The 23,378-nt window shown below is 32.9% G+C and overlaps 6 protein-coding genes and 1 long non-coding RNA gene across 11 annotated transcripts; 3 read left to right on the top strand and 4 right to left on the bottom strand.

The window, feature by feature from the left end:
• Positions 1 to 184: 184 nt before the first annotated feature.
• On the top strand, positions 185 to 4,199 carry LOC123221070. Of its 3 annotated transcripts, none has more exons than XM_044643747.1 (10): positions 185 to 437; positions 533 to 639; positions 832 to 1,004; positions 1,655 to 1,748; positions 1,984 to 2,094; positions 2,214 to 2,303; positions 2,414 to 2,499; positions 2,599 to 2,663; positions 2,874 to 2,891; positions 3,229 to 4,199. In XM_044643747.1, exons 1-10 carry the CDS (start codon positions 254 to 256, stop codon positions 3,246 to 3,248), a joined length of 948 nt encoding a protein of 315 aa, XP_044499682.1. In that variant the 5' UTR covers positions 185 to 253; the 3' UTR covers positions 3,249 to 4,199. The 3 variants fall into 3 exon arrangements, 2 of the variants coding, with proteins under 2 accessions (XP_044499682.1, XP_044499681.1); XR_006503201.1 differs by having other exon boundaries at positions 194 to 437; positions 2,874 to 3,147; XM_044643746.1 differs by lacking the exon at positions 3,229 to 4,199 and having other exon boundaries at positions 194 to 437; positions 2,874 to 3,199.
• A 73-nt stretch (positions 4,200 to 4,272) lies between these two features.
• Positions 4,273 to 7,213, bottom strand: LOC123221071. 2 transcript variants are annotated; one of them, XM_044643750.1, is made up of 4 exons: positions 6,740 to 7,213; positions 6,519 to 6,650; positions 5,883 to 6,131; positions 4,273 to 4,742 (listed from the first exon to the last, which is right to left on the bottom strand). In XM_044643750.1, the coding sequence occupies exons 1-4, from the start codon at positions 6,812 to 6,814 to the stop codon at positions 4,713 to 4,715; spliced, it is 486 nt and encodes a 161-aa protein (XP_044499685.1). In that variant the 5' UTR covers positions 6,815 to 7,213; the 3' UTR covers positions 4,273 to 4,712. The 2 variants fall into 2 exon arrangements, with proteins under 2 accessions (XP_044499685.1, XP_044499683.1); XM_044643748.1 differs by having other exon boundaries at positions 4,273 to 4,725; positions 6,740 to 7,208.
• LOC123221072 lies at positions 5,052 to 5,876 on the bottom strand. Its single transcript, XR_006503202.1, has 2 exons — positions 5,567 to 5,876; positions 5,052 to 5,487 (listed from the first exon to the last, which is right to left on the bottom strand). It is a non-coding gene; the product is annotated as an uncharacterized LOC123221072 (long non-coding RNA).
• Positions 7,214 to 8,198: 985 nt separating the features above from the next.
• LOC123221916 (divinyl chlorophyllide a 8-vinyl-reductase, chloroplastic-like) lies at positions 8,199 to 10,358 on the top strand. Of its 2 annotated transcripts, none has more exons than XM_044644892.1 (2): positions 8,199 to 8,413; positions 8,620 to 10,358. In XM_044644892.1, exon 2 carries the CDS (start codon positions 8,789 to 8,791, stop codon positions 10,049 to 10,051), a length of 1,263 nt encoding a protein of 420 aa, XP_044500827.1. In that variant the 5' UTR covers positions 8,199 to 8,413; positions 8,620 to 8,788; the 3' UTR covers positions 10,052 to 10,358. The 2 variants fall into 2 exon arrangements, with proteins under 2 accessions (XP_044500827.1, XP_044500829.1); XM_044644894.1 differs by having other exon boundaries at positions 8,617 to 10,358.
• Positions 10,359 to 11,261: 903 nt separating this feature from the next.
• Positions 11,262 to 12,697, bottom strand: LOC123221917 (CASP-like protein 1D1). The gene is given in 3 exon segments (XM_044644895.1): positions 11,262 to 11,731; positions 11,733 to 11,799; positions 11,900 to 12,697. Coding segments are annotated over 3 exon segments (579 nt in total). The 5' UTR covers positions 12,127 to 12,697; the 3' UTR covers positions 11,262 to 11,446.
• A 1,284-nt stretch (positions 12,698 to 13,981) lies between these two features.
• On the bottom strand, positions 13,982 to 16,108 carry LOC123220410 (CASP-like protein 1D1). Its single transcript, XM_044642630.1, has 3 exons — positions 15,756 to 16,108; positions 14,531 to 14,657; positions 13,982 to 14,403 (listed from the first exon to the last, which is right to left on the bottom strand). The coding sequence occupies exons 1-3, from the start codon at positions 16,013 to 16,015 to the stop codon at positions 14,179 to 14,181; spliced, it is 612 nt and encodes a 203-aa protein (XP_044498565.1). The 5' UTR covers positions 16,016 to 16,108; the 3' UTR covers positions 13,982 to 14,178.
• A 6,080-nt stretch (positions 16,109 to 22,188) lies between these two features.
• On the top strand, positions 22,189 to 23,171 carry LOC123220422 (CASP-like protein 1E1). The gene is made up of 2 exons (XM_044642641.1): positions 22,189 to 22,506; positions 22,596 to 23,171. Exons 1-2 carry the CDS (start codon positions 22,310 to 22,312, stop codon positions 22,939 to 22,941), a joined length of 543 nt encoding a protein of 180 aa, XP_044498576.1. The 5' UTR covers positions 22,189 to 22,309; the 3' UTR covers positions 22,942 to 23,171.
• The last annotated feature ends 207 nt before the right edge of the window (positions 23,172 to 23,378 follow it).

Here is a 23,378-nt window from a genome sequence, read left to right as displayed (position 1 = left end):
TCATAACTCATGCACATCTGATTACTTCCAATGGATCAAATTGCACGAGACGACATCGTTTTGAGGTATTATGGTTCATAACTGCTAACGCAGACTCTACACTCAACATCATCCTAACGAAACATCATTTACCGGTCCACGTGTTAGAAATTTATTGGTTGGTGGAGAATCCACATAATCCACCTAAATCCAGTTTGTATTTTCTTATTCTCTCTCGGGCAAAGGGTATCGCGCACAACTCAACCTCAGTTAAATGGGTACCATTTCTTGTTGCAGACTCCCTTACTGTCATAACTTAGTCGTTGACAATTTTGCCTCCCAAAAATCCCTCTTTCTCAAGAATCAAACTTGCAGAGTGAAAGCATTCAGACCCTCCACGGCATTATCATTGTCTTCCATACCGAATTCTCACCGAGTCAAAGCATCTTCGACAGTTGGTAATTGTACATTATTGTTATTCTTTTTTTTTATATTTTGTGGTCATAATGTGTTTGATGTTTTGTTTGAGTTAAATTAAATTATGTATAAGCAGTGAATGAGGAACTGAAGGGTGAGTCGTCTGGTTTGGTGGGAGAGAATGATTTGCTTATTGTTGGTCCCGGGGTTCTGGGTCGCTTAGTTGCTGATAAATGGAGGCAGGTATAGATAAAAGTGTATGTTTTTATTTGCTGTTTTTATCTTAATTTAGTTTTTCTTTATTGGGTAGTCTTAGAAATTGTGGTTGGTTTAGTTTCAGTCTCTTTGTTTGCTATGAAGAAACGTTTTGGGGGTTTAGGAAATGGCTGAGTTTTGGGATAAAAGAGTGAGATGATGGGGTTTAATGTTGAGTAGGAACATCCAGGGAGTCAAATTTATGGTCAGACAGTGACAACTGATCATCATGATGAATTGATCGAGATGAGGATTAATCCATCTTTGAAAGGGACTGAAGTGACTCAGAAGTTTCCATATGTGATTTTTTGTGCTCCTCCATCCCGAACTTCAGACTACCCTGGTGATGTCAGGTAATTGTGGAAGCTTGCCTATTTAATTTTGTCCTGAATTTTGAGAGTTGCGGTGAAAATAAATTTGGAGCTTCTAATAGTACTGTTGTAAGCAACCGTAATGAGACTGATCATCCAAAGTCTAGTCTTAGTGACTTCACATCACAGACACACTAAATTTTCAATCAGTTCTTTGTCTTGTGAGGGATGCTTAAGGCTTTAAACATAATTGTACTCAATTATGGATGGAATTTCAGTTTAAAACTTGTATCCATCATTCTAAATGACCTGGCTATGATATCTTGTGGATTAATATTTAATAATTTGAGGGTTTAAAAAGAAAAATTCTGTCTCTTTGTATATGTACATACCACTTTTAGTTCTAAAGAATACACCTTACCAGTCCTAGTCCAGAAATACTTATCATTTTCCTTTTTACTTGTTTGTTTTATATTAAGACAACTCCATCAAGCAATGCAAGGGTTAAAGAAGTCTACTAGTATTTTCAAAAAGAATTATAGCAGAACTAAACTATGAAGTAAAAAGTCTATAGAGCATAGTCTTGGTTTCCTAATTTCTGTTGTTACTAAAAGGGATTGATATAATCTTTCCCACCTGCTCTAATCATCTCTATTAACCAAGTTTATTGTTTGAATTCTTTAACCAATCAGGCTTGCTGTGACGAGTTGGAATGGTGAAGGCTCTTTCTTGTTTACATCAAGCTCTGCACCATATGACTGCTTTGACAATGGATCATGTGATGAGGTGTACATCTAACATGAAACATTTTTCTGATAGTGGATTTTTTTTTTTTTAAATTCTTCTTTTGACCTGAAAGAGGCATCCCACACTACCTGGACACACTTTATATCATTGTCTTCTAAATTCAGTCTATCATCTTGTTTTGGTGGTATTACCAAATGATTTGCTGCATATATAATTGAGATTTCCTTTTTGCTGAAAGGTGATTTTATAACATAATGTTAAATATACTTAACAGGATAGTCCAATTGTGCCAATTGGGAGGAGTCCCCGGACAGATGTTCTCCTAAAAGCTGAGAAAGTGGTGCTAGAATTTGGTGGTTGTATTGTCAGATTGGCTGGACTTTATATATCCTTTAGTTATTTTTACTGAAGAAAGTTCAGAGACTTTGGTTGTTACTTACTAAAAAGGCTATGGGATTCTTTATCCACACTGGTATTATTTGTTGTAACCCTAACTATATATACAAAGCAGATAGAGGTGCGCATTTCTATTGGTTACAGAAGGGGACTGTTGAAGTTCGCCCAGATCACATCCTGAATTTGATACACTATGAGGTCAAAACCTTGTCCTTGCATTTCTTAATTTATCTGTGTGTTATGGTTACTAGCTGTTATGCTTGAACACTAAATTGACTGTTTGTTCTTATTTTTGTGGGTTTTAACAGGATGCAGCTTCCTTATCAGTTGCGATTTTGAAGAAAAAGCTTCGTGGTCAAATTTTCTTGGGTTGTGATAACCATCCTTTATCCAGGTAGGCATTATTATTATTACAAGATGACAAACCTATCCACAGATAAAACAAAAGGAATGAATAATTTATGCAGCTTTATACTTGTTTGTCTCTTGGCAGGCAGGAAGTAATGGACTTGGTTAGTAAAAGCGGGAAATTCAGTCAACAGTTTGAGGGCTTTACAGGTAAGCTCCTGAATAATGTGTTATAGATGGATTATAATTTGCAGGTTAAGTGTCAATTATAGCTTTTCTAACATGATGTATGGTGGCATCCTTGTGTCAATATTAATAGCATTCCACTGATTTTTTCCTTTTATCTTTTCCTTGTGGGAGCTACTTCTCCTTGTTTGGTATTGTGGACTAAGCAAGTTTGTATGTATGTCATACCTGCAGGTACTAGCGATCCTTTAGGTAAGAGATTAAACAACTCAAAAACTCGAGAAGAGATAGGGTGGGAGCCAAAATATCCCAGCTTTGCTCAATTCCTTGGACTGTCTTGAGTAATTTTGCAATGATCTTCAATCTTGGGAGTGAATTAAATCAAACTGGAAAGAATTGGTTTAGGTGGCATAGAGAATGCTTTGCCATGGAACTGATGGATATTTTCTTGTTGTGAAAATACTTTTACCCATATGGTGACTTGACCTGCAAAAAATAGTAATACCAAGTTAAGAACAGAGCGTTATTCTAATAAATGAACACTTTCTATTCTGTGGTCATACTGGAAATCTTCTGTGTTTTAATTCAGGTGAGTTCCTTTCTGTATAGACAGCTGAACTGCTCCCGTTTGCATCTTAATACATGGGGATTGATGGTTAGATGCATTCTTTAATATGTAAAATGCAAATCAAGCAAATGAAACATGGCCAACTGTGTTTAGATCCAACATTGGGATGCTTAACAATTACAGAATCTCGCTCAGGCAATCGATCTTTTTAATGTTAGTCTGGTGAAGAAGCTACTGATGTGATGAAAATTTCACATGACAAATGAGCAACAAGGGCATGTGATATGTTGGCATTATGACCATGTCACGCCTATCGATCATACTTTTGGATTTGGCACCCATCCTTATCAGATCATCATCATCCATTAGCCGACATTGTAATAAATAATGTCAAGTGGCCGTCTTGTTTAATATTTGTACTTCGATTTATAACAACCCTTCACTGAACTTGGGAAGAGACAATGTATGAGAAGGAAAAAAAGAAAGAGAAATATTATCCTATTCCTTGAAAGAGTCCAACTAAACCAAATCCGCTTAGAAAAATCTCCAGTTGAGTTGACTTTTGTTTGAGATGGCATCTTCTATTCTCTTTATATATCATTCTTCCTTTTGAAGACAAAAAACAAAAGCCTTTGGGAAACTGGTGTTGATTCGTAATGGGAAAGGTCTGCTGTGAAGAGTCTGATGATGGTAATGGTGGTTTCGATCCAATGGGATTACTCATTGCGCTTGTCATAGCTCTTGTGCTCATGGTCATCTGCTCACCACAGCCAAGGCCAGCTGCTTACGCCGTATACCGCTGCCGATGATGAGCTACTCCATCTCTGCTTTTCTCCCTGTGCCTTTAAAGTTTCTTGTGGCTGAATATAATTGGTTCTTTTCGTTACTTGACATACTTTTTCTTGTTTATATAAAGAAACTGTTGTTCAGTGTTATTTCTTATTGTCTTTCCAATTTCATGTTCAATAATATCATTCTCTAATTAGTCTTAATTCACCATGCTACTAAAGATTACTCACTCTCTACAAGTGGACAATCAGAAGAAATAAATGGGATAACAAACCAGAAAAGAACAGCTATGTGCACGCTGCAAATTTTAATCAAACTTTCTTTGGATATGATGTTTCAAAGATCATTAAGTATTGCTACAATTTGCTATATTTATGATTTTATGACATAGACAAGCACATATTTGAGGTAAAAGAAGCTTATGTACATATAAGCATCATTGTAACCTTTTTAACCCAGAGCCTGGGAGCTTTGACAACACCATGGAGTGCACGAGGAATTAACAAAAAAGATCTGAACTCGTAAAACCTCATGAATGGCACCGCGGTGGAGCACTCCTAGAACCTCTGCTTCTTTTGTCATTGCAAGATCTGCCAGAGAGACCCAACGGGAATGAGATTCGTCCCGCATCCGGAAGCCATAGAACCACCTGCCAAGCTTCCACCATTTCACACACACTTGACGCTCTGAAATCTTGCAACTCTGAAGTGCTTCCATTACAATCTCAGGCTGCCAATTATTGTGTTCTAACACCATTGATTATATATCTTATAATCACAAAAACAAGAAGTTGCTCAATGCTATCTAATAATTAACTTGTAATTATGCAAAATCAGAACTTTTCCCTCAAACAAGCAAATTTTAAAGAATGCTATTCATGAAGAACCAGCCAATGTAGCATTCCCAAGTAGGCAGCCCACTAAAATGTAGGTACCCACATATGAAACTGCAATTTAGATGTTCACTTCGATGTTGGATACTTTGGTGAGGTATAAATATAATGCACAAGCTTTGATAACCAGAAAATTGGTTGCAACCAAAAAATAAGAAAAAAATGGCCTTAACAATTGCTGATTATTTGTATATGTAAAAGCAATAGGCTATCCATTTCGTGATTAGCCAAATCCTTATTTACAAGTAATTCCTCTGAAATGTCCTCTTTGGCTAAATTTCATACCACAGCAAACTGCCCTAATTCAATTGTGTAGAGTAATATTCACATTCTGTTGATAAAGGCCAGTTTTAAGCTGAATTGACTTAAAGACTAGTTCTTGACAAAAGGCTTTTTCAGCAGTAGAGCAAACATAATAAAGCTCTCTATTGACCTAGGCTAGAGACTGGACAATCTGTAACTTTATTGTTAAACCAGCCACAGAAACCTTGTTTCGCTCTCTTCTGATTTCTTTGATAGAGAAGAGTCTCCATGGTGGGCTTCATGGTTCGAAAATTTAAATGCTTCCAATAAAACACATCAAGCGAAGAGTTGATAACCTTTACGTAGATGAGGAGCAGCTTAGAAATCAGCAAAAGCAGTAACCTATGTAACCCAGAATTATCCTACTCTAATCACCTGGCATACAGCAACGTTCACCTCCAAATCTCCTACAGATGATGCATTGGCTGGCATAGATTGCCTGGATATGGAATTGTTCCAATAAACCAATAGAGGCTGCTAACTATGGTTTTACTATTTCATTTTTCCCTCCAAAAAGGACAGATGCAATTGGTGGTTAGATTTGATACAAAGACAATTTCCATTGATGTAATATAACCGATTAAAACGAGAACATTGACATTTACTCACACTAGAATCATTCCCATCGCAAAAATGCATAAAAAAATATCATAGCCTGATAAAAATGAAAATCAGGGGCAGGAGTAGTTACCTGCATTTTAAGCCAGAAAATGCAGTAGTGCAAGCCAACCAAGTTAAGCAGCACATTCAGTTTCGGCTTAAACAGAAACATCTGCACATCTTTGAATCCAAGCTGCATAGTGTTCAGGTCATCAATTGCCTGTAAATAATCTCCAACCTCTAGTGAATCTGATCGCATACATTGCTCCACATAATTAATCACATCTCTTGTTCCACTTGCCATCTCATTATGCCGTTTCATATATAATCCTCTCCATCCCTGCATAGCAGAAGAGGTGAAAACTTCATATTGTAAACAAACAGAGTTTGATACGAAATATAAACACATCATTCAAAGTTTCCAACCCATTTCAGAACTTCATGAATATAACTAAAGAAATAGCTGATTAAATCTCCAAGTATTTGAAAGACAAAACGTTAACAAATTTGATTAAAATCTGCAAAGATTTGATACAAAATGTGACAAAATTACTCAAGGTTTCTCTAAAATTTTAGAGCATAGATGAACAAAAGACACACACTTTTAAGTCTTCGTGTGCTTAAAAGAGAAAACTTCACTTCAGGAACATGGATGAAATTATGCCAAATTTCAAAAACAATAAATAAGGAAACTAAATGTCAAAATTAAAAAAAAAAAAATCCATACAGTTACAGAAGGTGTATCGAACAGGGACAGAAGTGGCCATCTTTGTTTTGTAAGAGATTCCCATATGCAATCCGACCCACATAAGTTTCTCCAAAACTGTGAACAACTTCCCAAAGCACACACTTCTGGTTCCTTAATTTCCCCAAAATAAGATAATCAAATCATTAAAATTTCAAAAAAAGAATTAATTTGTCATTATACTTGATGAACAAAGCATAAACCTGAAGGAATGAAGCAATCTTCAGGAGAATATCATCAGGGAGTGCACTTTGAATTATACACTGCGATTGCTTCATTATTTGCTGAGATTTCTCGTTACAGCGATTTTTTTTTAGCTCTTCTCCTTCTTCAGTTTGGAATCAAAATGAAACGAAACGAAATGATTCTATCTTTATTAATTTTATGACAATTACACCCAAAAAGGTCAAAACTTTATCTATTATTTTTCGCCCTGATACGTAACTATTCAACATGTGGAAGCTGGCTGTCATTTTATGACTTCGAACTTTGATAGATGATAAAACGGTGTCGTTATATAGGATGTTCTAGCTCTTCCGAGTGTAAAAAATATTGCTCTTAAGAAATACCCATGAAAAAGGAAGTATCACTTTTTCCTTTTCAAGAAACGCCCGTTGCTTCTGTGATGACCACGGTTTCTAGCGGACCAACGCAGCGCACATGGCTGTCTCCGTAGTCTGATTTCTGATTTCTAAAGGGTGATGGACTATTTCTCACCCGAATTTTAGATCAAATTTAAAATTATATTGATAATTAAAAAATTTTAAACTCTCAGTCACAACCTAATTTTTATTATAAATAAGATTAGAATGATCATTTTATTGTTAATATTAAAAGATAAAAAATTTGATTTTTTTTTTCATAAAAATTTAAAAATTAATAATTTCACCGTTGCTTCAAGTTTTAAAACTTTAAAAGACAATATTTGCACCTTTTAACCAAGGTTTTTCATATTTTTCCAACTATTGCTACTCCTTAGAATTTTCAAAAACAACAATTTTACCCATACACTTCAACTTCAACTTCAACTTCTGATGTTCTCTTCAATTTCCTTATTTTTCTGACTAAACGAGAAAAGATGGTGCGATAAAGAGATGAAAATCTTTTTGTCGTACTACTGTGCAATGAAAAGATGTCTCTTTATCACATCGTGTGACAAAGAGGCACCAAGAGGTAGAAATCTCTTTGTCACACCACCGTAAGATGAAGAGACATCTTTTAATAGCATCGTTTATTATCGCCTCAGGCAAAGGAGAACACTGAAGAAGACGTCAGAAGGAATGTCGGAAGTTGAAAAGTGGGGGTAAAACTGCTATTTTTTAAAGTTTTAGAGAGTGACTACAATTTAAAAAATATAAAACCTTATGTTTGGAGGTACAAATGTTATTTTTCAACGTTTAAAAACTTTAAATAAAGATGAAATTGTTAGTTTTTAAAATCTTGGAAAGAAAAGATAATAAATTTTATATCTTTTGAATATTAACAGTAAAATAAATATTTTACTCTTATTTTTAATAATAATTAACTCATAGATAGAAGTTTGAGTTTTTTAATTATTATAAGTGTGATTTTAAATTTGAAATAAAACTGAGATGAAAAATAGTCTTTTGCCCAAGGTAAAAGCATATTGCGCAAGAATTTGGATTGGAAGTAAATGGGAAGCCAAAAGAATATACTAATTTGTGAAATATTTTCGCCAGTTCAAGTCCAAACTTTCAAACACTCAAACAAGAATGGACCAAGGGGAACAAAACTTCATTTTCCAATCTAAAGCTTATTCAGAATCATAGAATTGGGGGAAAATGTAGATTTCTTCTTGTTGCACACAATATGTGATGTTGATCAGGAAGAAAGACGGCAAGATAAGTTATTTCAAGGTGTCAAAGAATATTTCTTTTGTTTATATAATTCTATATGAAATTCCCATTAATTTCTTCCATTGGTGTTTGGTGAATACACTGAAATGAATGAGAATTAATACAGAAGATGTACTTCCCAAGAAATCAGCAGATCATGATAAGGTGCAAATGTCAATTAAGAACTTTTAGGTTACAAATAATTTTTCTTTTTTTTTTTTTAGCAGATATTGTCCACCTATCGTTTAGAGTTTACCTTGAAGCAACGGCCATGAAAGCCGAAGTCTCACAAGACACCCGCCTCAGATTTTCTTTTAGTACTCGTGCCTTTTTCTTTACCAAATTCCAACAATCCCTTCCCACGTTCAAGCTTCGTCTTCTGCTACAAGAAGAACAATGGCTTCCCTTTGTTTTTCCTCCAATGTCTTCTCTCTCCATTCACCAAAGTGCCAAAGTTTCACGGGCAGTCGCCTTTCTTCCCAGTTTCTTGATCATCAAATCAAGGTAAGCTCCTTTTCTCATGCAAATTTATCACAGCCCTTAAAATTTAGTAGTAAAAGATTCAACCCGAGTATAGTTTCAGCAACAACAGCTATTGAAACCTGCTCTTCTTCGTTTAGAAGCAAGAATCCAAAAGATATTAACATTTTGGTGGTGGGTTCAACTGGGTATATTGGGAAGTTTGTAGTGAAAGAGCTGGTTAATAGAGGTTTTAATGTTTTAGCAATTGCTAGAGAAAGAAGTGGAATTAGAGGTAAAAATGATAAGGAAGAGACCTTGAATCAGTTACAAGGAGCTAATGTGTGCTTTTCTGATGTGATAAATGTGGAAACTTTACAGAATACTTTGGAAAATTTAGGAGTTTCAATAGATGTGGTTGTGTCTTGCCTTGCTAGTCGTTCTGGTGGTGTGAAAGATTCATGGAAGATTGACTATGAAGCAGCAAAGAATAGTCTTGTTGCTGGTAGAAATCTTGGGGCTTCACATTTTGTTTTGCTTTCTGCAATATGTGTGCAAAAACCCCTTCTTGAATTTCAGCGTGCAAAGCTGAAATTTGAGGCTGAATTAGCGAAAGAAGCCAAAGAAGATAGCAGATTTACCTATAGTATAGTAAGGCCAACCGCTTTTTTTAAAAGCTTAGGAGGACAGGTTGAGTTGGTGAAAAGTGGGAAGCCTTATGTGATGTTTGGAGATGGGAGGTTATGTGCTTGCAAGCCAATAAGTGAGCAGGATTTGGCTTCGTTTATTGCAGATTGTGTGCTGAGTGAAGATAAGATTAACCAAATATTGCCAATTGGCGGTCCAGGAAAAGCATTGACACCATTGGAACAAGGTGAGATATTGTTTAGACTTTTGGGAAAGCAACCCAAGTTTCTGAAAGTGCCGATTGGGATCATGGATTTTGCTATTGGGGTTCTTGATTTCCTTGTCAAGATCTTTCCTACTATGGAAGATGCAGCTGAGTTTGGGAAAATTGGAAGGTATTATGCTGCTGAGAGCATGTTGATATTGGATCCTGAGACAGGGGAGTATAGTGCTGAAAAGACACCAAGTTATGGAAGGGACACTCTGGAGGAATTCTTTGAGAGGGTGCTTAGGGAAGGGATGGCTGGCCAAGAATTGGGCGAACAAACAACTTCTAGTTCCTCTTGTTTGTGACAGTTGTAAATTTGGTCCTCCATTTATACCATGAGTTTTGTAACCTGGCATGCATATAGGTATGAGGTTTCCTACACTCAAAAGTTCCCAAGTTGTTGTATGGATTGCGAGTAAAATTGTTTTGAAGGATTTCCACTTATCAAATGCACAAATTAATGGTGTGGGAGAAGTATGCTAATTGTTCAATGGCATGCTTATGTATGACTGTTTCTATTGTGCAAGTGATGCCAAAAATACCCATATAATGTTAGACTTTCGAGGGAATAAAGATTTAATGTGAAACACAGTTGAGCTGTCTTCTATTCAACGATTTAGTCTATAATTCAACTAGCATACTGTACTGTTATGGGGTGTGTTTTGATATGTTTTAAGTTGATCAAGCACCTGTCACTTCAATTTTAGAACACACCATCAAACCAGATTTGGAACTCACCACCAATATATGGCCAGTGTTAGATCTAGTGGAGTAATGAGTTCAAAATCTTTTTTTTCACTTGGTCATTAGCCTCATTGCCTGCTACATTTAAACGAAGTACAATTAATTGAGCTTTTAGATCAAAAGTCAAATCAGCAAAATGTCTTAAGGTAGCCAATGCCCAGTGTTTGCTTGGTGTCTTGAGGGCAACCATGTCATGTAATTAAGTTCTTGTTAGGACCGTCTTTTTATTATTGTGCTTTCTTGCCTGTCCAAGTGATGGATTCACTTGTTATAAATCTAAACTGCTGATTTCTTGCACTGGTTGTTAATGGCACTGTAACCTTTCTGCCTGCTTTGAAGTGTTTTAACCTTCTGAAGTTGAAGCCTTCTCATTCTCTAGATCTGTGAGGCTAAGAATGATCTTGGTTGTGTATTGTTGCATCTGCAGTTTATACATAATAGCAAGTGATCTTGATTGTGTATTGTTTCTTCTGCAGTCTGTATATCACAGATACTTCCCGTGACTTGAAAATACAACATGACTTGGCAAAGTTAATTAAAATTAAGTTTAGAGCATTGCAAAGCCCCATCTTTATTGTTACCCCTGTGGAAAGAGTGTCAGCAGCTGCATGTTTGTTGCTTCATGCATCTGTTAATGCTGGCTGACCAGTGTAGGTTCCGGCTAGTAGAGATTTAACAGTAGCATCCCCAACCCAACAATAGTTTTTTTTAATTTTTACCTCAACTCATGCAATTGTCCCTGACAATAGCCTTCTGTTACCAGTGTCTGTCTATGAAGCAAAGATGAGAGGGCTTTTAGGATAAACTATGTTGAGTACAAAAGGAAAGAAGTCATGATTGGGTCCTAGCAAATTCTCCAAGAAATTAAATAACATACAATGAACTCTGGACATTCAGAAATACACATTATACAATTAGATTAACACACAAAGTGCATCCTTGGATAACTGATATCTCTAATCACGAACCCTTTTGTAAAGAGAGTAAGTAGACAGGACAGAGAGCAGCATAAGAAGAATGGAAGCAACCAATGCAACCGCTGACGCAGCTCCTATATGACGACAGAACTTGCCGTAGACGGAGCATATCTCTGACCACCCCGTGTGATTGTTTCCCTTCAATCCGATATACGCAACAGCGCTTGATGCTCCCGTTGCTGAACCTACAAGTCCCAGCATCACCACGTCACAGAATGCTAAAAGGAGCAACACCCGTTTCGGGAAAACCTGCTTCGCCATCACTTGAAAGTGATACAAGAGTTGTGATGAAACTGTGTGCAACTGCAACCGATAGTGCTACCACAAAATATCTGCACAAAGACATGAAATTGAAGTTAAACTTCCATAATTGATCACCATTTTCAGTCATCAATAAATAAGGAAAATGATTAATATATTTAAGTCAATTACATGAAGGCTGGCGAGTAAGTGAACTTGGAAGGAATTTTGACACTAAAGGGTGGCACTGGCAGGGCCACAAGCTTCGTTTCCTTGCTTGTAACCATGACAACAACAGCACTCAGTGAGGCAGCAAACAATAACACCCTAAGAGTCACATCAACGGCGGAACAGTTTCCAACCGAAGGAGACTGTTTTTGGAATCTTGAAGGCGTTTCTGGTTTATAGGGAGGGGCCATAGCTTTGTTGCAAAAAGACTACCCAAAAGTTATTATGTCTTCGTTTGCAGTATTGTGTAATGGAAAAGATGAACCATTTCTATATATAGAGAGGGTCATGAATATAAAAATATTGGCAGTTTCCTGCACGCCAGGTGAAGTTGAATTATTTATAAATAGATAATCGCCATGGACGTTGAATTTGAGTTGGGATATATCATATATGTTTAAATAAGTCAACGCTAACCCATTTCCGCATTTATGGATGAGTTTTTAGCTTATAAAAAATTGCTCCTATAATACGCCAAGACTTTGAAATCTGCTGGTTATGGGATATCTTGCTTATTTGCTGCGCAAAATCCATTAAAGAAAAGTTATCTAGGTGGAAGCGGTGAGAAGTCCTGAGTTGTATGCCATATATAAAATTGCAGGGGCACTGATTTGTCACCGCTGGCGGCAGGGTGGCGGTCGGGTGTTAGTCTTGATTTGTCAAAATGTCACCATATCTTTTTGTTTGAGAAGATAGGAGTATATTAATTGTAAGATTAAAGAAAACTAGTGGCAGTCAAAAGTAATGAGGTGGCAACCTTGGCATATCATCAAAGGCGCTTCATCTTCAAAGCATGGGAAAGCAAGCAAACCATATTTTGTGTTTGAATATGAATATATATGCATAGATGTTCATTTGCCCATCCAGGCTTTGTTAAATAACAATTACCCAGCCAGCGAGGTAACCCTAGTTACCAAGTTTGTGGACCAGAATGGCAACCTGCGAATACAATTCATGGGAAGGTAGAGGCTACTTCCCATGTAGGAGATACCAGATCTGTTTGACATCACCATACACCAACGTCACAACTAGCCTTGAAGGGCAAAACGGCCATGATCCTAACACTCGAGGATCAGAGTAGCAATAAATAAATATTATATTCAAAAATTTAATAGATATTGTAAACTCAATGTTTACACATTAATATTGTAACAAATAGGTTAGGTAACTATAGTTGTGAAACTCATAAACCAAGGTGCCGACTTATAAATGTTATCTCAGAATATACAAAAAGCAACTTAGGTTGTCTAATTCAAAGTGAAACTGATATAATCATTTGATTGTCAATTACGTCTTTTCAAAAAAAAGTAGCTAAAAGCAAGTGGCCCATTGGACAATTTTATATAAACCCTCAATGTCCTTGTGAACGAGTGACCTAGACATCCAAGGTAGAGAATCCACATAGGTCCCATGCACCCTTCCCATTGATATTATACATCCTACCATAGATGCCTCAATCAACACCTCAACAACAAGCAAGAGAAAATTAAAGAGGAAAGTCGTTGGAGACCAAAAACTCAACCTTGGGAAACCTAGGCAAAGAGGTAAAAGAGAAACCCAACTCTACACACCAGTTATACCATAGTTGCTCCAACTAGTTTGATATATGCGTCCTACAAAAATATAGCGATATTCCCATTTTTAAGGACAATAAAGGAATATCACACTAAACAAGATCTCAGAACAACGTGTTATTATCATAATAATATTGGACATAACATCAATTATTGTATCTCTTGAATTCAAAGACCTCATCAATAAAAGATACTTAAAAAAGTCATAAACAAAACCATACTAGTCAACTCGTAACACTAAATAACAGAAAGACTTTTACGCAAAGACACTCATTTCTTCACACAAATCGATATTGCGAAGACTAAATATTCTTACTTTAAGTGTGAAATATTTACCAAATTTGTTAAAGTATGAGAGAATATGAATCATCTTCAATCTGTTATCTATACAACTTATTATTATAGTTCATATTTATACAAATCTTATTGTATTTACGACAAATAATAACATAATCATTGACAAATAATAATATACGTAACACAAATACATTAATACAAAGCAATTACACCTCCCATGGCTACAATTTACAAAGAAATATCACCATTCAAATATACAACACAAGAGAACAAGTACAAGGCAACATCAATTTAGCTAGTTTCTCTCAAACATACACAAAGTGGGCACATGTACAAGACAATTAGGTAATGTAATAAATTTGAATGATTGAATTAATCACCAGCTCGTTTGTAAAGAGAGAATATGGATAGCAAGATGAGCAAAACCAGAACAATGGCGGCGAGAAATGACATAGCAATGGAACTTATTAGATGATCACAGTACTTGTCAAAAGTAGAGCAAACTTTCGCCCACCCAACATGATGGTTGCCCCTCAAACCAATATAGGCTACGCTGCCTGCAGTTCCTGTTGCTGAAGCTACCACGCCCAGTATCAACTGCATGCATCCACATTATCAAATCTTAATCAATCATCTTTAATTTTCTTTTAATAAACAATCATTTTTAACAATGATAAATGTACAAATTAATTAGCATTCAATATATAATAGAAATTAAACTTACCACATCCCAAATTGCAAAATGGAGCAAAAACTGCTTAGAAAAAACAGGCTTCAAAATCACCGAAATAGATGCCAGCGTTGTTACAATACTGTATAGACAGGCAACCGATAATGCCGCCACAAAATATCTGCACAAAATTGACTTGATTATCTGTTTAGTTTCCACACATATACAAAATAAGAAATAGAGTAACTTTATGTATACAAAATTTAGATACATAGATAATATGTCGTAATATGATTAAATATTATTTTGTCTTTAATTTAAAATCATACAATCACATAATGGTATATTATATATATATATATATATATATATATATATTTAAATTATATATTAAAAATATATATATATAGCTTTATGGTAAAAAATAATTAATAAATAGAGATAATAAAATAGAAAATTAATTAACTAATTTAAAAAGAAAATTATCTTTTTCTATTAAAAAAAAAAAGAATAAAATTCTTTCCCACTGAATTATTATCGTTGAAAGCAAATTTGTCTTATATCGACATAACCTTTTCTTTGAAAAAGCATGGAAATTATTGAAGTAAAAGGTGTATTAACGAATAACAAGCTTTCTTTTTAGACAAATTAAAGTGCTTAATTATATATTAATTACAATAATAAGATCCGTGATAGCATTAGAAAATATGAACGGTGTCGGTTGGTAGATCCTTAATAGCTAGCTGATAACAACTTAATTAATTAATTAAATTTTGTAAAATATTTGTTTGGTTAAGACTCCAAAGGAATATTGATTCATGATTTTTTTTATGTAAATTAATCAATATTATAAGAATTTTGTTTTTATAACAAGGAATCATCATTTTTTTAAGACTAAATTGACCGTATTGAACAAGTAAAATCCTGAATATAATAGTTGATTATATTATCATTGTATCAAATAAGTTAAAAATTTAATTTTAAAATACTATTTGAAGAGATTTGAACTTATATCTTCTTCTGTATGAGACTTCCTCTATTATTACTTAAACAACTCTTTGGACGGTGGACGAATCTCTCGCCCAACTTTATTTTCCTAATGTTATCCAATTAATATATTATAATTATGCATGAAACAAGACTCTTCTCAACAAAGACTAAGCCAACATGAGGAATTCAAAATAAAAACTCCAATTAATTAATTTAATTAAGGCCTGAAAAACCATGCATGCAAAATAAATTTAGGACATGGTAAATAACAAAATTTCGCTGTACTCACATGAAGGCCGGCGAGTGATTAAACTTGGCCACACCAGAAATCATCACTCCTCCCGGTACTCCGGGTACCGACCCAAACACCGTTTGCTTGCTGGTCACCATGACAATAACTGCAACTAGCGTGGCTGCAAATAGCAAAACCCTAAGTGCCACATCACCGAAAAACCAGTTTACACGGCAGGTGGCTGGTGGCGGAGGCGGTGGCAGTGGAGGAGCTTCCCCTGATTCTGGTGGTGCGGCTGGTTTATCAGTTGATGCCATGGGTTTCTGTGACTAAAATGATATGTTGTTTCTGAGGAAAATGGTGGTAATGAAGGAAGCAAAGATGACTAGTGAAGTGATTAGTGGGTGCATATATAGATAATTTGGGCTGCGTCAGAAAAGTCAATAAACAAATGTAATTTGTAGTGCCCTGCACGGAAACGAATTGAATTGGACTTGATAAAATATACATAAGATGTTGATATTGTGGGCGTTCTCAGTGATTTTGCATTATTGACAAATTGAATTTCGTTCTCATTATCTCTTATTAATTAATTTATATATCAGCTGCCTTCAATAATAAAAAGTTATGTGGTGGGACAAAATTAGACTGATTAATATATTTAGAGATGACACTAAGACAAGTATAGATTAAATACTTTAATCTCCATCTTCATCTTCACAAGAGAAATATTTTCACATCTTTGCCTTATTCTTGATATATGAATCAAGGGAAATCTTGATCCCCTTCTCGTAGAAAAAGTTTCTTTTTCCTTTCCTTTTCGATCTTTGTAGAAAAAATTCTCCACATTTTTTTCTTTTCATCTCCGTTAGAATAATAATAAAATATTTATTAAATGTCAAAGTATATTTATAATAATTTAAAATTTTTAAGAATAATTCAACATATAAAAATTTAAAGAATATGTTAAAGAAAAAATAAATTTGGAAGGGGTATAACTTGAGAATATATATATATATATATATATATATATATATATATATATATATATATATATATATATATATTATTCTTAATTGTAAAGATTTTAATAACCACTATTTATTTTAATTACTAGAAAATTTTCTGTTCTTTTAAAAAGGGGAGACAAAGACCAAGTTTTGTAAATCAAATTGTCACCTCTAAATATATTTTGTCACTTAAAATATTTACATAATTATATTCTATACATGGGTATTCATTTTGCTTGAGTCTTACCTAAACGAGGTTGAAGATGGAATTTTTGGAGCCACAAACTTGCAATCCAATTTTGCTTCTCACGATACCTTGCCTAAATATATGACCCACCCTGCAATAAAAAAATTAAAAACAAAGAAGGCTATTTATCGATAAGTATCTCTTGAATTTCGTCTTTATATATGGGTGGTCAATTCTTCCTTAGTGACAAAAACCTACCAGTTTCTTCCTTTAGATAATGATTAAGATGGCCTACCTCAGATCAGTATTTAATCTTTAGATATAATGAACCTATCAATTTTAAGTCACCTTCAAAATTGTGTATTCCATAAGTTGTTCAATAATTTGATTGAACCAAGGGAAAGATAGAAGAAGAGATAGTGGAGGAAATGAATTATTTTCATAAATTTCAAAAGGATTGTTGAGTACAAGAAAAGTTAAATGAAATATACCTAACGGATATATATTAATTATTCCTTGTTAAAGTTTTCTTCTTTTTGGGTCAAAACCTAATCAATAAATTATTTAAATATTGTTAATTCTATTTAAGTGGGCAATTTCATAATCATAAAGAGAATCCAAGGATTCAGTGAAATCGAAACTGATAAACAAAGAAAATGAAATTGGAGTTGAAAGCCTTGAATTTACCCTATGTTCTTATTTTTAGATTAAATTGTTAAAATAATTACAGGGATTATTGATCATCGTATGGGTGATAGTTAATTAACCTATAATTTGAGTGATTGATACTTTAATCATAGTAATCGATTTTATCATAATAATTGACTTTATAATCATAGTGACTAACATCTTAATCATAGTAATTAATTTTATCATAATGATTGACTTTCACTCATAATAATTGTATAAATTTTTTATTTTTTTAATAATTTAGTTGTATTATATAAATAGACACCCTTTATACTGTTCTACACAAAATTAAAATATACCATTCTTATTTTATAATATGAATAATGAAGATGGTAAAATTTCTAAAATCTTTCAATCTTATCTTCTTGATTTCTTAAACTCTGACCCACTAATAAAATAAACATAATAACATTGTGCATTCATGAATTTTATACCCAATCTAATTTAAGTAAATGAATAATATACGGTTACATGATTTGATAAATTAAAATTAAAAATAAAATAAAATTTAATCACATAATATTATATCATCTGTATATTAAAATTATATATCAGAAATATATCCATATAATATCTCTATTGTCCTAATTGTATTCAATTTTTCACTACTAGATAACAACAATTATAAGTTTCAAAGAATGGGTTACAGACGTATAGTTTTTCTTTTATAAATTTTATTTAATTTAAATTGATACCCTTTTTTTTGTTATTTTCCATCAAATTATAATTCAATTATATATATATATATATATTTATTTATTTATCTCAAATATAATAAATATAATTCCAACAAAAAGTAGATAAGTGATCTTTAGTGATCACTATCTCTCATTGTTAATTATATATATACATCATTAATAATTAAAAAAAATCTCTTTTAATTTCATCTAATATCTAAAAAGGGTCTTATGAGCTTAATTAGGTTTATTTTCCTCAAATTTAAATTTAAATATATTTTTACGTTCTTTTTCTCTATTCTCAAATTTAATCAGGTTTTTTATTTACATTTTTTCCCTTATTTTCTAATTTTAAATTTGCTTTTTTTTTGTTGGAATTTGCATTCAAATTCATCGTGATTATTTTTTTTTATATTTTATTATTATAGATTTATAAAAAAAAAAATAAATTAAAACAAAATATTTAATGATTATAAATTTTTTCCGGTAAATATTAATTATGAAACTTTAGGGACAGGCTTATGTAAAATTAAAGTTAAAAATTGAAACAAAGAAATCAAAAAGAGTCTTGAGTATAATAGTGATGAATTAACTACTTGGGCTGTAATTGGCCCAATAAGAATTGCGGATTTTGGCCTATTATCAACAGTTGTATGTATATTTTCATAACAGTGAAACCATATTTATGAAAGGTGTTCAAAATTAATTAATTGGTTTATCAATTTTTTAAAATGAACCAAATTTTTTCTTTAGAAAAAATCATGAACCAAAACCAAATCTATTGAAAGATTAACCGTTTTTGAATCAAACCAAAATATGTATTAATCGAATAGAATTTCGGTTAACCAGTTTTTGAATCAAATTTTAAAAATTATCATATGTTATTATTTTTTCTAATTATTTTAAAAATATATTTAATATTTTATTCTAACTTTTTAAAAACCGATTTGATTCAGTTAACTGATTTTGAAAATTAGACAAATCAACAATCGGTCTTAAAAACCAGTTTCTCTATATTCTTGAACGGGTATTCAAATCGATTTTTAAAAAAATCTATTTTTCTATTTGGTTTGATTGTCAGATAATTTTAAACACTTCTAAATTATTTCTCTAGTTTTGAGTATAAAGTATTTAATAAGGTACCAGATGATACGTCATTATATAATTGAATCACATAATAATATAAGACATATTATCTAAATATCTAATTTGATATTCGAAATTAAATACCCATAACATTATCACTTATCATTTCTAAATTTAAGGATGGGTTCAAGCATAATTAAAATTGAATTAAGAGCTGGTTTCAACTTAAATCATATATAAAATGGTAAGCTCAAGATCAATATTAACTCAAATTTAAAATGATTAATTTGAGACGAAACTTGATGTGTTCGAATCATCAAAGAAGAAATTGATGGAGGGAAAAAAAGAATCATCGATAGACTAATTTTCCAACGTGATGACACAATTACAGCCCAAAAAGGTTTGAAAGATACTGGTTCAAATCAAACGTCCGTCCTTATTTATGATGGTGCATAGAGACAATGCGGGCGCTGACATGGGCCAACAACTATTGTCTATCCATGAATAAGAAATGTGAGGATTGGGACCTGAATTGAACGCAAATGTAATGGCATACGTCATCTCATGTGTGAATGCCTCCAACTTTTGGTTACACCGGTCATGCATTTACAGGTGGGTTTTTTTTTTTTTTTTTTAAGCTAAGAATTTCATCCTAAATTAAAATTTTATATTGAGTGAAAATTAATCATATTAAATAATATAAATTTAAAATTTTATTATTAAATTAAATAAATTAAAATTTTAACTTTAACATGTTATTAAAAAAAATTTAAATTTGTTTTCTTATATATAATTTTTTTAATTTATCAAATTACTTTTATAAAGGTATGACCAAACGATTATGTCTTATCTAAAATTCGATGTAAACTTAATTTTTTATTTGTTAATTATAAAAAATTTAAATATTTATCTATAAGTTAAATTTTACTATTATTATTAAAAGTAAAATTGTTTTTTAAAAAAATAAAAATTTATCACATTTTCACCTCTTAAGTTTAAAAACTAACAAATTCTCTCATCCAAAGTTTTCTCCCTAAGGTATTTTTAACACTTTGTTAGCAATAGGGGCATTTTCCCTCCCTCCTGGTTTCTTTCTTAATTCTACTTTATTTTCAACTGTTATCGATCAAGAAAATTGATAAACGAAAATGTGATTCATCTTTGTTAGAAATGAATACAAAATGTCTTCATCCTATATAAAGATGATATGTTGTAATCGTCTCTTAGATGACGACAACACATTGTCTTCATCTGAGATAAAAATGAATCATGTTTTCTTTTGAAAACGAATGATTTGTCTTTAATTGATAATGGTTGACAATAGAGCTTGATTGGGAGAGAAGTTTGGAGAGAGGAAAAACATCATTATTGCCATCTTTAGTTGCAAACAATGGCGATTAGAAAAACTTCAAGAGAAAATATTTATTTTTCAAATTTTGAGTAAAAGAAAATTGGTTAGATTTTAAATTTAAAAAGAAAAAATATAATAAATTTTTAGTTTTTTATATATTTTAATAAATAATAAATTTATTTCTGATAATAATAAAAAATTTTAATAGATAAATAAATATTTAAATTTTTAATAATTAATAAATAAAAATTAGGTTTTCACCAAACCTTTGGGGGAGAAATAGTCATTTAGCGTTTTTATAATGTAATTACTAAACCTCCCGATCTGGTGTTGTTTAAACTTTTTTGAAAGTGAAATCAATCAGTGAACAAATGTCAATGTCCGCGTAAATCACAATGAAAATATCTAAGGCTTACTATTTGATTTTTGAGATTATAAAATAACAAATTTGACCCTTTTGCATTTAAAACAAGGCCAATGGACTATTGCCCACCCAAGGATGGCTGTTTTTTTATGTATCCCCCTTTAACTTTGAAAATCTCAAATATCCCCCCTATAAACAGTTAAATTTAATCATAGTAAAGATAAAATCATCATTTTATTTATAATATTAAAAATAAACTAAAATATATAATCTTTGTCGGGAAAGACGAAGAGCTTTCATAAATCGTTATTTTATCGATCTTCTTCTGAAAGAAGAAGAACTTCGTTGGAGAAGACAAAACTTTTTATCTTCCCAGAAGTCTTCCCTAATTGTTATCCTTTTACTTGTTATCCTTCTCCAGTTGCCAATTATGAGTATGTTAAAAAATAGGGATTAACAAAACTGATAAAATATTAAAAATTTTAAGTTTAAATCTCTATTACGTTTATGAAACTTTCTAATTAATTGCTTATCAAAAAAACTAAGTGTGTTGCTCAAAGTCGTGATCTTATGTCTTATTTAGACTATATATGTCAAGGCCTTTCACAAATCTATTGGTATCAAATTCATATATATATGTCACTTCTTCTTTGTTTCCAGTTTTTTCCTTTTAAAGTTGGTAGCTTTCATGTTTTGGGTTGCTCCGATATTTTTAATTACCTGAGTTGTTTAGTTTTTTATATGTTTAATAAAATAAACAAAGTCAAATCAAATTAGAATGGAACAGATAAGAGATATGAATATTTCTCTACTACGTTGATAGAAAAATTTGACCCCACCCTATCTAGTTGTTATCTTTAATTATTTTAGTAGTGTGCCATCATATTGCTAATACATCGTATTTGATAAATTAAACAATTAAACCCTAACAGGGGGTAAATTGTTAGTTATAGCAGCAAAGGTGGAAATTTGGTCATCTATTCATACCTCAAGGGGGAAACAGATGAGTTGCATGTGCAGATATGATTTCATGAAGGCAGCACCGTCACCTTGCCTTCCATTTAATGCATGTCTTCTACACTAACACAGTCACCATTTATCATTTTCTTCATTTCACACTACAGTTTGACCCTTCAGCTTCCCTCTATTTAAAGCTACTGATTTCTTCACTCTTTTTACAACTCTCCAAGTCCAATTATATCTCAGTCTATCTCAGTCTCACTTTGAGTTCTTCGAATTGCTAAAAATGGAGGACAAAGTGGAGAGGAGAGTGAATAGTGGTAAATTGTTTCTGCGATTTTCAGCCTTTCTGTTTACTCTTGTTGCTGTCATCCTCGTGGGGCTGAATAAGCAAACTAAGCTTATCCCCATCAAGCTCTTGGCCAATTTCCCACCGGTTGACGTTCTTGTTACTGCTAAGTGGAAATACCAGCCTGCCTTTGTGTAAGTTCTTCATCATTTTGGCAAGCTTATTTGGTGAAATTGGATTTAAACTTTCTGAATTAATAATTGCTGATCTTCTTGTTTCTTAGATATCATATGGCGGCAACTGTTATTGCATGCTCATATGCAGCAGTGTCTCTATTTGTTTTGATTGCGAGCAAGGGCGGTGGCAAGAGGGGGTTAGCTTCGATCATTCTCATCCTTGATCTAGTGATGGTGGCATTGCTATTTTCCAGCAGCAGCGCCGCCGGGGCCGTCGGTGTATTGGGTTACACGGGAAATTCACATGTGCAATGGCATGAAGTTTGCAGTGCTTTTGGGAAATTTTGTGGGCAAGCTGCCGCTGCAGTTGTCTTGTCTTTATTTGGTGCAGTGGCGTTTCTCTTTCTGGTTGCCTTCAAAGCTTTGGAAGCTCACAGCAACATTCCCAACTAGAAACTTTCAACACCATGGAAGCTTCATTTGTTGGAGAACTTGTCCTATTTCTGCCTAGTAGGGACCTCAATCTGGTTTAGTTTCTATTTTCAAATGAATTGTAATTGTTGTCCCAGTTCTTGGGCTGTGAATTGAAGGGGAAAATCTGTGGGATGACATTATCAAACCTATATGTGTACAAGTGCACTCCTAAATTAATAAAACAAAAGCAGTTTAGAAGCCTTATGTAATTTATACCTTTAATTGGCAAAAGAATCCTTTGCATCTCCCACTTTGCCTGTGGCCCTCTGTGATCTACGTGGTGATAATTCTGGTCACAGCTTCATAAAATCGGACGGTGTGCGTTAAATAGCGTAATAACCAAGTAAAAGAAAATTAATCATGAAAAAGATATACAAAATCAATGAATATTATTATTCAATTAAAAAAGTACAGTA

This window comes from Mangifera indica, chromosome 7 (genome assembly GCF_011075055.1).
Source record: "Mangifera indica cultivar Alphonso chromosome 7, CATAS_Mindica_2.1, whole genome shotgun sequence".
NCBI lineage: Eukaryota > Viridiplantae > Streptophyta > Magnoliopsida > Sapindales > Anacardiaceae > Mangifera > Mangifera indica.
This window is presented reverse-complemented; position numbering and strand designations above follow the sequence as displayed.